Here is a 17,850-nt window from a genome sequence, read left to right on the forward strand (position 1 = left end):
GACAATGTCAATGACAGGGTCGGCCACAGAGGACTGGTCTCAAGCTGCTGAAGTACTTGGACAATGAGGCCCTCCCCTTGAAATCTTTAGGGAACTCCGCAGTATGACGGATCTCGCTTTGAGAGTCACCAAGATGACGGCCCGGTCCACTGGCCGCACTATGGGAAGTGCTTGTGCCTGACCCTCACGGATTTCAAAGATTCAGATAAAGTTGTCCTGCTATAAGTTCCCGTTAACCTGACCGGAACTCAGTAGAGTCCATCTCGGAGTGCTCCACTGAGGCTCAGAAGCAGTCGAAAGCCATGAGCCACTTTATGCCAAAACGCGCCGAAGCACATCCTCCCTCACATTCTCGCTTTTCTTCTGCACAGCTCTGCCAGTCACCTCGTCTGCCGCGCAGAAAGAGACAGAGCCTTTGGTGCATCCCAAAGATTCAGGGCCAAAGCATCATCCATTCCCATTTCTATGTGAGCCCACCTCTTACCAGTGCGCTTGCAGGCCATAATGAATTTACTTTTGATGTTCAAATTAGGGAAAACCCTCCCCTTGAAATGCTTTCAAAGAACACTCGGGCTGATGGCTGCAGCTGCACCAGTATGTCAGCTGGGTTTGCTTCATACGAGGCCGCTTCAGCTTTGATTAAAAGACTGTCCTGTTTCATGCTTGACACACGGGCATACTGTGCATCCCAGTAACTCGCAAATGCCTGGATGCAATTGCGATAGCCCCTTAGAAAAACATAATTATGTACAAACGGGGCGTGTCAATAGGACAAGTGTGCAGATGCAAAACTGTCACAACAAATGCATCAAGTGCTGGGCTGGGGAGCCCTTTGTGATGACACACCAACTTTCTGTGTCTGACTGGACACAGAGAGAGCATACCACAAAAACTGTACAGAAATGAGAGCAGTTCAATTAGCTTTCTATTGCTTTTAGGATTTTGTCACCACCATATTCTCATATGCTTAGACAACATGGCAGTAGTTGCATACATAAATTATCCTGGAGGGATCAAGCTCACAAAGAGCCTTCTGCTATGGGCCTTGTAGGGATGCTGACAGCTCCCCCTGGATCATCCCACTGAGGAAAGGAGTTTTCCTCATGTTATTCGAAACCTATGACTTTTTTTTCTTCCATGGAATAAAAATGAAAATACTGTTGTCCAATATTACTAAAAGGCAATGGAGACCAAATCAAGCTCTGTTTTGATCACCATTGACTTTCATTAAAAATATACATTGTCTTCTTTTTTGTTACATGGAACAAAAAGAAAAAGAAAGTCACACTTGTTTGGAACAACATGGGTGAGTAAATGGTAAACTATAGGAAAAACTATACATTTACCTATTAGTTAGCTAAAGCTTTTGTTGTCTGCCAATAAGACAAATTTACATGTACATTACATTTATTTATTTAGCAGACGCTTTTATCTAAAGCGACTTACAAGTGAGGAATACAATAGGGGAGTCATCGTGAAGAGGCAAATAGACACAAGAAGTGCTCACAATACAAGTTTCAGACTTTGCTTAGAGTAGCATAAGCTAGAATAGGGAGGGATTAAAGGAAGAGAAAGCATTTTATTATTATTATTATTATTAAGATGAGATTAAGTGCTCTCGAAAGAGATGAGTTTTCAGCTGTCTATTGAATATTGCCAGGGATTCTGCATTCCGGATGAAGGCGGGGAGATCGTTCCACCAGCAATGAACAGTGAACGAAAATGTTCTGAAGAGCGATTTTGTGCCTCTCTGTGATGGTACCACAAGCCTTCGCTCATTTAGTGATTGCAGGCTTCTGGTAGGGATGTAGACTCCTAAGAGTGAGTGGAAGTAGGAGGGTGCTGAGCCTGAGGTAGATCTGTAAGCAAGCATCAATGCCTTGAACTTGATGCGAGCAACAAGTGGTAGCCAGTGCAGAGAGATGAAGAGAGGTGTGACATGGGCTCTTTTGGGCTCATTAAAGACAAGACGTGCTGCAGCGTTCTGAATCATTTGTAGAGGTTTGATTGTACATGATGGCAGTCCAGCCAGAAGAGCATTGCAGTAATCAAGCCTAGACATGACCAGGGGCTGGACGAGAAGTTGTGTTGCATGCCTAATTTTTCTGATGTTGTGTAGTGCAAATCTGCATGACCGAGCTGTCTTTGCAATGTGTTCTTTAAAGTTCAGTTGGTCATCAAAGATTACTCTGAGATTTCTGGACGACCTTGATGGGGTAATTGATGATGTACCTTACTGGATGGTGAAATCGTGCTGCAGAGTCGTATTGGCAGGGAAGACAAGAAGCTCTGTCTTTGCCAGGTTGAGCTGCAGGTGATGTCCCTTCATCCATGCCAAGATGTCCGCCAGACAGCTTGAGATTCGTGCAGCTACTGTGGGATCATCTGGATGAAATGAAAGGAAAAGCTGCGTGTCATCAGCATAGCAATGGTAGGAGAAACCATGTGCCTGTATGATGGGACCCAGTGATGTAGTGTATATGGAGAAGAGGAGGGGTCCAAGAACTGAACCCTGAGGAACCCCTGTGATCAGTTGATGTGCTTTGGAGACCTCCCCTCTCCAGGCAACCCTGAAAGACCTACCTGTGAGATAGGATTCAAACCAGTGAAGAGGGGTTCCTGTGATGCCCAGTGATGACAGGGTACACAGAAGGAACTGATGATTCACAGTGTCAAAAGCAGCAGATAGATCTAGCAGAATAAGAACTGATGATTTGGAATCAGCCTTCGCAATCAATACAATGCATGTGTGCTAGACGTAGAAGATGTTGCTTTTTATTTTTTCCGCTTCTTGCGCACCATGGTGTCCGTTAACAGGCACTGGACTGGAACCAACCAAATGGCTCTCCTCATGTGAAAGACTATTTCTTCTTTATGCTCATTTGAAAATGATCAGGAATTCTAAAAGACTGAGAAAACTCAACACTTTACTTAAAGCGTCCATTTAAACAGACAAAAAGTGATTATTACTAGAAATTGAGATCACTGTAAAGTCGCAATGCTTCTTGTCGTGTTATATAATTTAATACTCCATTCAACAATCATGATGTTGAGCCCACGCAAGCTTTACTGCACAAACTGAGCATTGGTGGAATAGCCAGTGTTTTCTCCATCTGCTCGCATGATTACCGCCAGTGTTAAGGAAGTTACTCTAAAAAGGAATTAATTAGTAGCTATTAATTACATCGTCAACAGTGTCATTAGATTACTTATTACTAATTACATATCGACCTTGACCAGTTGAACAATACAAGGATAGACACAAAACTGCACTTCTGATTCTTTTAAATAAACAGTATATAACTGCATACATTATTCTTGAACTGACCAAAGTATTCAAATAGAATTCTTCTATAGTCTATACAGTATTTAATGCAATTACATCAGAAGTAACTGTAATTAAATTACAGAAAAAAATTAAGTTATTACTTTACTTTTTCAAGAAAATAATTAAATTACAGTAGATTACTTAGTAATTACTTACACCCAACACTGCTGAACACATATACCTAAAGACATACATCACCCATGATTAATTTATTTCACAACTTAAATTGTCCAGTTATGAGGTTATAAAGATAAAGGTGTGCCATGTTGGAATTACCATAATATATAGGCTACTAAATTCTGATGTTAAAGCAAGCTGAGCTTCTGTTTATGTTCACTGATCAATGTTTATATTAAATTAAATATGTTCATCATATAAAACGATCATGTCTCTTCAGAGAACTTGGATTGAACTGCTTGATTCATATGGATTTCTTTTACAATCTCTTAATAAACATTTTGAAACGTCAGACTCTTAGGTGAATAATTTCAAAGGAGAGAGAAATCTCTCAGATTTCATTTAAATGATCTTCATTTTTGGGTGAACTCCAATTACCTGACATAAGTCATCACATTTCTCTTTATAATAAAAAAAAAAAGTACATCTTTAGGTCCACATATCTAGACATCATTTTAACATCAGTTCAGCTAGAACATCATTCAGATTGAGTACACTAGGTACAGTGTAGTCTGGAGTCACAGAGCCCTGCGGGAGAGATTTACAGTCACTGTTTATCCATACGGTTGCTCGTACTCCTGCATTAATGCCTCCCTGGATGTCTGTACTGAGTGAATCTCCCACCATGATGCAATCCTGTGGCCGAACTCCCGCAGACTCGAAGCAGTGAGTGAAGATGGAGAGCGCCGGTTTCTGCTCAGGATGATCTCCTCCGACTACCACCACACTAAAGATACCCTCACATCTCACCGCTTCGATCTTCTCCCACTGCGTCTGAGTATCGCCGTTGGTGAGCAGAAGCAGTTTGTAATTTTTCTGCAGTTCTTCCAGGAGAGATCGAACCTCAGGAGACAGAGTCAGCGCCTGTAAACGTGTGTTCTTCCACATGTAGTAGCAGCTGCTGGCCAGATCTGGATCAGGATCTGTGCCCTGTGTCTCCTGTAGGGCTTCATACCAGTGATGGATCCTGACATCATCTATTGTTTTTCCTTCTGATGGGTCAAACGATTCATGAAGAAGCTTTCGTAAAAAGCAATTACAGATGTCTGTGATGTGGTTTTCCTGCACATGTGTTGACTTCAGCAGCTCATACACCTAAAGAAAGAACACTGCGTAAATCATAAAATCTATACCTTTTATAAACAAAAAAGGTACAATTTGGATTTAGATTTTTTTTAATGAAAAGACATCCATATATTCTTAAGTGTTGAGTAAGTGTCCAAATAATTTTAAAACAATATCATCTTTAGGTCCACATTATGTAGACATCAATTCAACATCAGCTAGAACATCATTCAGATTCAGGACACGAAAGACCAAAAGACAGTATTTTACTGGGGCTAATCTAAAAAATCTACCATCACTTTCCCGTTTGGATTTTAAATCTCCCTCTTCAGTGACTTCTAGCCCTTTAAACCCACCGTTGCCTTAACAAAAGATATGTGAATAATAAGGTGTCTCACTTTCCTGATATTACAGACAGCAACCTGGACTTATTGTTTTTAACAGAAACTTGACATTTAAACAAAGTGATGGACTTTGTTTTAATACCATTGCTCCCCCTGGGTACGGACTATTTGATTCTCCTTGACTTTCAGGTAGAGGTGGGGGTATCATTGTGCTATTTAATTTGAAACTTAGCATCAGCACTGACCTATACAAATGTTTATGTCCTTTGAATGTCTTGTTTTGAGTATCTATGCCTCGCAATCTACTGTCGTTGCAACAGTCTATAGGTCTCCAAAGATTAAGGAATCTTCTATGTCTGAATTTGCCAATTTATTGTCTCTGTTGTAGAGCTGCACGACTGGATAAAATGAGAATCACATTTTTTTGGTTTCAAATAGAGATCACGATTCTCCCACGATTCTGAATATACAACCAAACAAAATAACATGTAATTTATTAGAGGTTCTGACAAATATAAATTGCTGACTCTAATTGCTGGAAAATGTTTGAATGAATTATTTAAAAAATGGTTTTGAATGAATTCAATGACTCATTAATAAATACTTGTTTCATTGCTGGGTGAATCAGTGTTTTTGAACGAATCTTTTGAATGACAAATACATTTTTTAATAGTCAGTTGTCGCCACCTAGTGGAATTAGATTTAATTGATACAACCGTTATTTGACATGCCAAGTTCGTTTCAAAGGGTAGTTTGCTTTATTTGGATCGCTATCGTAGACATCGGTGTTTAAATACTAACTTCAAACTTATATCTCAGTACTTCTGTAATCATGTGAATATTTGTAACACAGAAATACTAATGTGTGATTCAAAACGGCTCTCTCTGGCTCTGGCAGCACGAACACAATTTGAACGTTCAGGTATGATTTTGTCAAAAGTTTAATAGACGCGGGAGAATCGTTGTCATTAATAAAGTAGAATCTTTTTACGATTAATCGTGCAGCTCTACTCTGTTTCTACTCTAATTCCACAACGGCCAAAGATTTTTTTGGCGCTACTGGAATGTTTTAATCTTACTCAGTTTGTAAATGGCTCTACTCGTAGCAAAGGTCACACACTAGACCTGGTGCTTACAAATGAGTTGTTTGTGTCCCAGCCTTCTTCTGTCGATATTGGTCTTTCAGGCTGTTTTGCTGTATTTTTTAAACTGGATTTATTATTTTTATGTGTACCTCTGTCTCGCACTGTTTAGTTTCGAAAGTGGAAATCAATTGATCATACCGTATATGCAACTGCTGTTGTTTCATCTTTCACTGAATTGGGCCCAACATCCGTGGATAATGAAATTTCACAGCTAAATAATGCGCTGGCTATAAACCTGGATTTATTTGCTCCTCTAAAGATTTGTGAAATCAAGTATGCCTGTTCTGCTCCATTGTATAACAACAATCTTCGATTAAAAAAGGCTGACTGTTGAAAAATGGAGAGAAAGTGGTGTATTTCAGGCTTAACTAGCTACTATCTTGCTTGGAAAGACCTCGTTAGTGAATATAGAACTGAAATTGAATTTGTCAGATCTGCTTATTTTGCATGTTTAATCCAGGAAAATCAACATAGTCCTGGACATCTTTTTAAAACTATTGGTGGTCTGATCAAAGCTAAAGATGGCAATACGTTGACAGCCTCACATCAGCTGTATAATACTTTTTTGATTTTCTTTAATACCAAAATTGCTAATGTTCGTAATCAGGTTTCTTTGCTTTCTTCTCCTCCTACTACTACTACTTGCTCTAGTTTGTTAAGTTTTTCAGGTACTATGTTTTCAAATTTTGTGCAACCTGACTTTGCCTCACTTGTTATAGTGGTTTCAGGTATGAAAATTATGACTTGCATGCCTGCTCCCCTTCCTACTGGTTTGTTTAAGTCTTGTTTTGAGCATTTGTGCCCAACAGTGCTTAAAATAATTAATGAATCCTTACTGGTGTTGTTCCTGCTGCATTAAAAATTGCTGCTGTTACCTCTGTACTTAAGGGAAACTTAGACTTGGATAATTTAAATAGCTACCAACCTATCTTGTCTTTCCTTACTGGCAGAATTTTTAGAATGTGTTGTTGCTTTACAGTTGCATAATCACCTTTCTGTTAATAATCTTTTTGAGCAGTTTCAATCTGGTTTTTGAAAAAAATGGAAATGGCCTTGGCTAAATTGACTAATGACTTACTTTTTGGCTTCTGATGCTGAATCTCCTACTATTCTTATTCGCTTAGACATTAGTGCCACATTTGACACTGTGGGACATAATGTTTTACTTAATCACCTTGAAACAGTTGTTGGTATTTCTGGCACTGGTTTAGATCTTATTTGACCAGACGCAGACAGTTTGTTGCTTTAGGGGAATATAGATCTAATATTGGACCAGTTTCTACTGGAATCCCTCAGGGCTCAATTTTAGGACCCTTACTTTTTAGTCTATTTATTCCCACTTGGCCAACTTTTACAAACTCTTTGGTATTAAGTATCATTCTTATGCTGATGACACAGATCTATTTTCATTGTAAACACGGTCAAAATGAGGCTTACTGCTTACTAAATGTATTTCTGAGATAAAATAATGGAAGGCTAATCATGTTCTTTGTTTAAATGGTGACAGAACTGAGGTCATGCTTATTGGTTCTCCTCATCAACTCAATAAGACTGGACAAACTCTTATCATTGATGTTTTTGTACTTGAGTTTCAGAAGAAAAAAAAAAAGAGGAATCTAGGAGTGATCTTTGATTTTTCATTGACTTGTGACCACCATGTACACAGAATGTTGTAAAGACTTCCTTTTTTATCTTGGAGATATTGCAAAATTGCGTCCCATGATATCCCTTTCAGTTGCCGAAAAATTAGGCCTAATTAATATACTGTATTACTGCAATGCGCTTCGTACTGGGATTTCTAAGCATACTCTAAATAAGCTACAGTATGTACAAAATTCTGCAGCTAGAATTTTAACTAGGACTATTACAAGAGATCATAATACTCCCATTTTGAAATCATTGCACTTGCTACCGTTTAAATTTAGAGTTGATTTTAAAGATCTTATTCTGAAATAAGCACTTCACGGACTGGCTCCGGAGTATTTATCTCAGCTTTAACACAATACAGGTGCTGGTCATATAATTAGAATATCATCGAAAAGTTGATTTATTTCACTAATTCCATTAAAAAAGTGAAACTTGTATTTTATATTCATTCATTACACACAGACTGATATATTTCAAATGTTTATTTCTTTTAATTTTGATGATTATAACTGACAACTAAGGAAAATCCCAAATTCAGTATCTCAGAAAATTAGAATATTACTTAAGACCAATACAAAGAAAGGATTTTTAGAAATCTTGGCCAACTGAAAAGTATGAACATGAAAAGTATGAGCATGTACAGCACTCAATACTTAGTTGGGGCTCCTTTTGCCTGAATTACTGCAGCAATGCGGCGTGACATGGAGTCGATCAGTCTGTGGCACTGCTCAAGTGTTATAAGAGCCCAGGTTGCTCTGGTAGTGGCCTTCAGCTCTTCTGCATTGTTGGGACTGGCATATCGCATCTTCCTCTTCACAATACCCCATAGATTTTCTATTGGGTTAAGGTCAGGCGAGTTTGCTGGCCAATTAAGAACAGGGATACCATGGTCCTTAAACCAGGTACTGGTAGCTTTGGCACTGTGTGCAGGTGCCAAGTCCTGTTGGAAAATGAAATCTGCATCTCCATAAAGTTGGTCAGCAGCAGGAAGCATGAAGTGCTCTAAAACTTCCTGGTGTACGGCTGCGTTGACCTTGGACCTCAGAAAACACAGTGGACCAACACCAGCAGATGACATGGCACCCCAAACCATCACTGACTGTGGAAACTTTACACTGAACCTCAAGTAACATGGATTGTGTGCCTCTCCTCTCTTCCTCCAGACTCTGGGACCCTGATTTCCAAAGGAAATGCAAAATTTACTTTCATCAGAGAACATAACTTTGGACCACTCAGCAGCAGTCCAGTCCTTTTTGTCTTTAAGCCAGGCGAGACACTTCTGACGCTGTCTGTTGTTCAAGAGTGGCTTGACACAAGAAATGCGACAGCTGAAACCCATGTCTTGCATACGTCTGTGCGTAGTGGTTCTTGAAGCACTGACTCCAACTGCAGTCCACTCTTTGTAAATCTCCCCCACATTTTTGACTGGGTTTTGTTTCACAATCCTCTCCAGGGTGCGGTTATCCCTATTGCTTGTACACTTTTTTCTACCACATCTTTTCCTTCCCTTCGCCTCTCTATTAATGTGCTTGGACACAGAGCTCTGTGAACAGCCAGCCTCTTTTGCAATGACCTTTTGTGTCTTGCCCTCCTTGTGCAAGGTGTCAATGGTCGTCTTTTGGACAACTGTCAAGTCAGCAGTCTTCCCCATGATTGTGTAGCCTACAGAACTAGACTGAGAGACCATTTAAAGGCCTTTGCAGGTGTTTTGAGTTAATTAGCTGATTAGAGTGTGGCACCAGGTGTCTTCAATATTGAACCTTTTCACAATATTCTAATTTTCTGAGATACTGAATTTGGGATTTTCCTTAGTTGTCAGTTATAATGATCAAAATTAAAAGAAATAAACATTTGAAATATATCAGTCTGTGTGTAATGAATGAATATAATATACAAGTTTCACTTTTTGAATGGAATTAGTGAAATAAATCAACTTTTTGATGATATTCTAATTATATGACCAGCACCTGTATATCACAAACCGAAATTTTCGCACATCTCAGCACGGTCTGTTGGTTGTCCATCAAACACGGTTATGTTCCATGGGAGACAGAGCTTTTTCTATATCTGCTCCCAGGTTATGGAACCAACTTCCAGTTGAAATTCAGGAAGCACAGTCTCTTGGAATTTTTTAAACATATTTTAAAACTTAATTTTTTTTTTTTTTTTTTTTTTTTTAAAGTTGGCTTATTGTTGATTGTGGTAAAAATTTTCCTTGTATTTCTACTCTGTAAAGTGCTTTGAGAAGCTCCATCAAAAGGCGATACCTATAGAAAATAAAGTAGTAGTTGTTTTTATTATCATCATCATCATCATCATCATCATAGTACCATGGCAAGTGTCCAAAAAACATGGTAACACACCATGGTAATTTGATATACTTCTGAGTATGTAAAAAAAAATACTATGGCATTACCATAAGCATGGTAATACCATGGTACTTTGATTGACATACTGTATACTTCAGAGTACATCAAAGAATATGTAGAGGTGCATCTCAATAAATTAGAATATCATGAAAAAGTTTTTTTTTTTTTTCTGTAATTTAATTCAAAAAGTAAAACTTAAATATATTCTAGATTTATTAGACATAAAGTAAAATATTTCCAGATTTTTTTGTTTTCATTTTGATGATTACAGCTTGCTGCTCATCAAAATACAAAAAAAAATCAGTATCTCAAATTATTAGAATATTTAATTTCAAGTTCTATTAAATTACCATTCTCAGGGTATAAATACTGGGTTTAGGTCAGTAATCCCAACAGCAGTCATGGGAAAGTCTGCTGACTTGACAGTTGTTCAGAAGATGATCATCGAGACCCTCTACAATGAGGGTAAGCCACAGAGGGTCATTGCTGAAAGAGCTGGCTGTTCGCAGAGTGCTGTGCCAAAGCATATTCATGGAAAGTTGACTGGAAGGAAAAAGTGTGGTAGGTAAAGGTGTACAAGTAAAAGGAATGACCGCAGGCTTGAGAAGATTGTCAGGCGAAGCCGATTTAAGAATTTAGGGGAGCTTCAAAAGGAGTGGACTGAAGCTGGAGTCAGTGCATCAAGAGACACCGCAGACAGATGTCTTCAGGAAATGAGCTACAACTATCACATTCCACGTACCAAGCCACTTCTGAACCAAAGACAACGTCAGAAGCGTCTTACCTGGGCTAAGGAGAAAAAGAACTGGACCATGTTACTTGAAGTCCAGTGTGAATTTATCAGTCAGTGATGATTTGGGCTGCCATGTCATCTGCTGGTGTTGGTCCAATGTGTCTTCTGAAGTCCACAGTCAACGCAGTCATCTACCAAGAAATTTTAGAGCACTTCATGCTTCCTTCTGCTGACAAGTTTTATGGAGATGCTGATTTCATTTTCCAGCAGGATTTGGCACCTGCCCACACTGCCAAAGGTACCAAAAGCTGGTTTAATGACCATAGTGTTACTGTGCTTGATTGGCCAGCAAACTCGCCTGACCTGAATCCCATAGAGAATCTATGGGGTATTGTCAAGAGGAAGATGAGAGACACCAGACCCAACAATGCAGATGACCTGAAGGCCGCTATCAAAGCAACCTGGGCTTCCATTACACCTGAGCAGTGCAACAGGCTGATTGCCTCCATGCCACACCGCGCTGATGCAGTAATTTATGCAAAAGGAGGCCCAACCAAGTATTGAGTGCATAGAAATGAACATACTTTTCAGAAGCCTGTTTAAAGCCTTCAGATTTCTGTTTAAATTATCCTTTTTTTTTTTATTGATCTTATGAAGTATTCTAATTTATTGAGATGAATTGGTGGGTTTTTGTTAAATGTGAGCCAAAATCATCACAATTAAAAGAACCTAAAGAACTTAAAGTACTTCAGTCTGTGTGCATTGAATTTATTTATTTAGTTCCACAATCTGAGTTGAATTACTGAAATAAATGAACTTTTCCACGACATTATAATTTATTGAGATGCACCTGTATGTGTCCAAAGACCATAGAAATACCATGGTATTGTCAGCTGTTCTTTAAAGCGTCAGTTTAAACACTAATCATATTCATTCATTTACCTTCTGAATGGCAATTCGTCCTGCCCCAGCTGTATCGACCAGCGTGTTATCCAAGTCAAATATAATCGATAAAACTCCTCGACTTTCCATCATATTACATATAAACGTCCAATATTACCTACAGTTCCGGACACGCGGAACTCCGGCTACTGACGTCAGACATGTTGCATCGTGGGAGATGTAGTTCCCGAGAAGAAGAAAAAAAAAGAAAGAAGAAAGAGAGGGAAAAAAACATGGGCCGATTACATAAACTGCTATAACTATAGTCTTACATGTTTTTTTTTTTTTGTTGTTTTTTTTCTTCTTCTTCTTTTAGGCTGTTGATAACTTTTTAAAATCAGTTATACATAGCCTATACATAAAAACATAGATTGGTCTAATTTGATACCTAAAAGTAAGACTGATTGATTACAACTAACTGCTAGTTGGTCATACTAGTTTTTAAGACACAAGTCTTATTATAATGGCTATGTTTATGCAACTGGCCCCAGGTCTGTAGCCTAGATCTACTTGTTAGATCAAACTTTTTGCTTCTTCATTTTTTCAAGTAAAACATTTCACCTAAAAATACATATAATTATTATAATTATTAGGCTATTATTATTGGTGGTGATGTTTTTTTTGTTTTTGTTTTTTTGTTTTTTGTTGTTTTGTTTTGTTTTGTTTTTTCATTCATTCAATTATTATTATAGATATATATAGCCTACATATAGGCTATGATAGGCTATGTTAACATTGACAGGTTATGTGAACATTGCAAATGTAATTGTAAAATTTAAAATTGTAAAAACTGTATATTCTGCAACACAATTAGCCATATTTATGCTTGAGAGAAAGACACTGTTCTAGCAGTAGGCCTATACTAATAGCACACGACATTGTAATCAGGTGGAAAATCTGAGCGGCAGCTGAATGTCGGAAGACGTGCGAGTTGGCAGCTAAGAAATGAGGTTACGTGAAAACTTTAGTTTGTTCTCAATAAACATGCTCTTTTTCAGGTTCTTATCAGATTACATGTCCTGGCCTTTGAAAAAAAAAGAAAAGAAAAAAAAAAAAACTCCCGTGTCTGAACTTAACCTATGTCTAAGGTTTCATCTCAAGATAGTGTAGGCTACGTGTGAGAAGTAGGCTATTGTCTTTATTTGCTTCCTCATCTTAACCATGTGGCAAGTTACTGTATTTTACGATTCAGGTACATCTAGCCAGGGCAGATACAAATTAAAGAGTCTGAAAACATTGCGCAAATGCACTTTTTTTTTTTTTTTTTTTTTTGTATAATAAAGCAGGTAGGCCTACGCAAAATCTGAAAAAAAAAATAAATAAATAAAGGTTACTAAATATATTTAGCTAAATTGTACTTACAGTTGAAGACTTTGCCCATGTACTGTTTACTTCTAACAAATATTGTTTTTTGTTTGTTTGTTTGTTTGTTTGTTTGTTTTTTCACTAGAACACTTATTTTAACACAAAATGAAAAAGGAAATGATTCATTATTATACTTGAGATTTTTTTAAACGACAGTAGCTAACAGCCTATTCATAATTTTCAAGCAATTAAGATGCAATCACAATCATGGCCACATGAGGGCATCATTATAGCGAAGTGAACACTAAAATTCAACCACATATCTAAAACTGTCCATCATGGCCAACTTGGCCATGGCTGAAACTTGTGGATCTTTTAGTTAGACTATTGGATTGAAGGATATCATCTTCAGTAAAACAAAACTTCCTTATCACATCTGTATGGTATGCTGTGAGTCTGCGACCGTATCGTAGAGAATGAAAGCAGAACCTTTGGGAAATCATTCGAATAGCTTACCTAAAAGCTCACCTAAAAATGAGATTTACTCATCCTCAAGATGTTTCAAACTGGTATGCTGATACTGTTTTTGTGAAACACAAAATGGGAGCAAAAAAGAGAAAGACATTTATATTTACAAATATCTATTATTAAAACATTTTTGCATCTTTGAGGACAGTAATTTTATAATTTACAGTCAATCATCTTGAAATGTCTACATTGTTAAGAAATTAGATATGTTTATCTAGCACAATAGCTGTGTTAATTGTACACTGTCACATAATTAAACATTGAAAGCCACAGAATGTTCACTGAGAGAAGCAAGTTGCAGCCAGATGCAGAGCAGAAATTACCCATAATTCCATTTATCAGCATTTTCTTAGTGCAACCTCACCTCACATGGCCTCACAGCTATTTTACTTTTTTTTCCCTCTACACGCAGCATGCACACACCTTCAGGGCACTTCACTCACCATGAGGAACACTTACAGTTTTCACATTGAGTTTTTGTGGTTTGATATTTATTTTAAAAGGCTGAATTGCATGAACAGCCTTTATTCATAAACAGTGGCCCATAAAGTATTTAGAAACTTAAACCACTATTAAAAATACATGCATTTCTTTGCATGACATGAAAAATATCAAACCAAAATGGCTTTTATTTTAAAGTGCAATTTTCAAACAGATAAATACAAAAACAGATAAATAAACAAAGACAAATAAAAAAATTAAGGTTTTTAATTATAAATTATAGATATGCAATTCAAAATGAAGACAAGTCGAAGGCCGCGTTCCAGTTCCTTTTTTTATGCCCTTCCCTTGCTAACTTCCCTCAGTCTCGTTGACTCGGATGTACGTCAGCTTACGTTGCACGAGTGCCCACTACTGGCTGAACTATTGCGATGGGCTGAATTGGAACTTTCTAAGCCCTTGATCACTTGGAATCCGCTATGGAGTTGATTTATTATTTAATTTTTTCCCTTACAAAATTGTTTAATGTAGCATTCTATATGTATATAGGTGTGTTTTGGTTGTTTTAAATATTTTTAAAAAACAATTAATATATCATAGAGTTGTTTGTGATGGGGTAAATTAAACGCGATATGCGATGACGTCACAATCGTGTTGCATTGTGGTATATGGAGCTGCCTGAAGTGTACATATGAAGTAGACTGGTTCCCTCTGTCAAAATCAAGGTAGCGAGGGTCTGTCTATATAAACCTCGTCCACCTCACGAAGTGGAACGCACTTCAGAATGGTGGCAGGGATTCTCCCGAGGGGAAGTGCTTAGGGAAGTTCATGAGTGCATGTCTAAAAGTGGAGTGGAACGCAGTCCTGGTTGTGAAATGGTGGAACATTTATAGTTAATGTGATTAATTACACCTGTGGCTACTCATATACATCATCTAAGGGTACATTTACATGACAACGATGTACTAAAAACGTAAAGAGGATTTGTGAATGGATGCAACTGACGCTGGTAGGTCACGTGACAGTAACAACTTGGCGGATGTAGTACTTCCGAATTCATTCATACTACACGCATTTGTACTATATAGAACATACTTTTTCAACGGTCATGAAGTAAATTTAAATTCAAATGTAGTGCCTACTCAGCAGTACTTCTTTTCGGACACAGACTGATAGTGGTTAAACGGATCGTTGTTGATCCGTGATCCGTACAGACCAAGCCCCACGGTTCGACACGCATGTGATTCGCGGATCAATTGCAAGTTTAACTGGAATGGAGTGAAAGGTTATCATTTGCACGTGTTTTGCCTTGCTTGTTTACACATTAAATAGATATAAAACCATTCCAGCGCTAGAAGAGGCAAAAGAGGATTTAATTCGGTATACATTCGGTTATGTCTTAAGTGAACGAGTTGAGAATTTGGATGTGTGCGTGCATTCGGTCTTACTCTTAAAGTGACAGCCACCTATAAATACATGCTGTTGTCTGTCATGTAAATCAAACAACAAAACACAGCTTTTACAAAGATTAATCTATATTAAATTTATACAGTGAAAAGTGTCATTTTATATTTAATTATTGCTTATATTTAATTATTACATTTCTGTACATGAAAATTAATACTGCAGTTAGACCTTATACTTTATTTGTAACTTTATGTAGTATTTATCTATGCTTGTAATTCGTGTACAGTATTTGTTCTTTTTACAGTCTGTTCACTTGCCTTTTATAATGTATTAGTTAGGCTAGTAGTTTCTGCTGTGGTACTGGAGTAGTTAAAGTACCCCCCACCCTCCAATTTTTTTTTTTTTTTTTTTTTTTTTTTTTTTTTTTTTTGGTGCTGATCCAAAAAATGATCCGATCCGTGACTTAATAACCGTGATATGATCCGAACTGTGAGTTTTGTGATCCGTTGAACCACTACAGACTGAACATGTATGCATGCGCATGACGTCACTTTTTTTACAAATTTGTGTTTTTGTAGTTTCCACGAAGACAATAATGGTTTCGTTTTCAAAAACTCACTTTGAAACCCGTTTTCAAAAGTTTGCATTTTCAGGCCCCCAAATTGCCGTTGTCATGAAAATTAACGGCCAAAACGCATAAAAACTTTCTGTTTGTAGTTGAAAACAGTGTTGTGTAATTAGTAGTTATGGGTTCTTGATATTAAATCCAAACAACTGCATGCATTATGATAAAAAAAAAGAGCCGTGTAAGCAGATCTGTTATCTGCTGATCATTACTGTGCAGCTTGCATGTAGAGGAAGACATTGAGAACAGTTAGCGTATCCAGAGGAAGTGTCATGTATTGTTATTTCAAGCATTAAAATGACACTTCAAATGACACCTCTCACTCCCTCTCTCGTGTATCTCTCATTATGTAACCTTGCGTGCACTCACACCTGGCCGAGTGCCAAACGTTGACACGCAAAAATGTGTCACTGCATTCTGCTCTTGTTCTAGGCATGATCAGAAATTGGAGCATTTCTCACGCATGTAGATTCTGCTCATAGCACGGATGCCAGTCTCTGTTTCAACAATTCCTGTTCATGTTGGCTAACGTTCCTTCCAAAACACGTTCTGTAAACAGAAGTTTCAGGGAGTGGAAGTGTGAGAGAGTTATGGCTACCAAAACAAATACTGCAGCAATTACAGCTACAAATCTCAGTACACTGATTTAGCATCCATTTGAATATCCTTCTGATGGATGCTTATAACAATCCATGTCATAAGCATTAGTAGCAATAATCCAGTTTTGTTTAGGAATTAAAACAATAAGTAAAATGCAGTTTTAACTAGGCTACTTCAAACAACAATTAGACATCTGAAATGTCATTTTGACTATATTACTTACAAGAATTGCAATGTACAACCCGAATTCCGGAAATGTTGGGACGTTTTTTAAATTTGAATAAAGTGAAAACTAAAAGACTTTCAAATCACATGAGCCAATATTTTATTCCCAATAGAACATAGATAACATAACAAATGTTTAAACTGAGAAATTTTACAATTTTATGCACAAAATGAGCTCATTTCAAATTTGATGTCTGCTACAGGTCTCAAAATAGTTGGGACGGGGGCATGTTTACCATGGTGTAGTCAAGTCAAGTCAAGTCACCTTTATTTATATAGCGCTTTTTATAATGTAGATTGTGTCAAAGCAGCTTTACATTGATAACTGGTACATTGTTTGGCTGCACAGCAGCTCTTAAAGAATAGTGTCAATGCAGGCAGATCATGTAGCATCTCCTCTTCTTTTCAAAACAGTGTGAAAGACGTCTGGGCATCAAGGTTATGAGTTTCTGGAGTTTTGGTGTTGAAATTTGTTCCCATTCTTGCCTGATATAGGTTTCCAGCTGCTGAAGAGTTTGTGGTCGTCTTTGACGTATTTTTCTCTATAGTTGAAAGATCTGGACTGCAGGCAGGCCGATTCAGCACTCGGACTCTTCTACGACGAAGCCATGCTGTTGTAACAGCTGCAGTATGTGGTTTTGCATTGTCCTGCTGAAATACACAAGGCCTTCCCTGAAATAGACATCGTCTGGAGGGTAGCATATGTTGCTCTAAAACCTTTATATACCTTTCAGCATTCATAGTGCCTTAGAAAACATGCAAGCTGCCCATACCGTATGCACTTATGCACCCCACATACCATCAGAGATGCTGGCTTTTGAACCGAACGCTGATGACACGCTGGAAGGTCTCCCTCCTCTTTAGCCCAGAGGACACGGCATCCGTGATTTCCAACAAGAATGTCAAATTTGGACTCGTCTGACCATAGAACACTTTTCCACTTTGAAACAGTCTATTTTGTAAATCCCA

The 17,850-nt window shown here is 37.8% G+C and overlaps 1 protein-coding gene across 1 annotated transcript; it reads right to left on the reverse strand.

The window, feature by feature from the left end:
• Window positions 1–3,002: 3,002 nt before the first annotated feature.
• Window positions 3,003–11,937, reverse strand: nanp (N-acetylneuraminic acid phosphatase). The gene is made up of 2 exons (XM_051918039.1): window positions 11,751–11,937; window positions 3,003–4,600 (listed from the first exon to the last, which is right to left on the reverse strand). Exons 1-2 carry the CDS (start codon window positions 11,841–11,843, stop codon window positions 3,956–3,958), a joined length of 738 nt encoding a protein of 245 aa, XP_051773999.1. The 5' UTR covers window positions 11,844–11,937; the 3' UTR covers window positions 3,003–3,955.
• Between the last annotated feature and the right edge of the window lie 5,913 nt (window positions 11,938–17,850).

The sequence above is a fragment of the Ctenopharyngodon idella genome, chromosome 13, assembly GCF_019924925.1.
Source record: "Ctenopharyngodon idella isolate HZGC_01 chromosome 13, HZGC01, whole genome shotgun sequence".
Taxonomy (NCBI): domain Eukaryota; kingdom Metazoa; phylum Chordata; class Actinopteri; order Cypriniformes; family Xenocyprididae; genus Ctenopharyngodon; species Ctenopharyngodon idella.

What these genes read in the sequence shown, in the direction of transcription:
- nanp (XM_051918039.1), bottom strand. Translation starts at nt 11,843, where the DNA reads ATGATGGAAAGTCGAGGAGTTTTATCGATTATATTTGACTTGGATAAC. An exon ending in GACGAATTGCCATTCAGAAG is followed by an intron (nt 4,601 to 11,750) that starts GTAAATGAATGA and finishes TTCTTTCTTTAG; the next exon opens with GTGTATGAGCTGCTGAAGTC.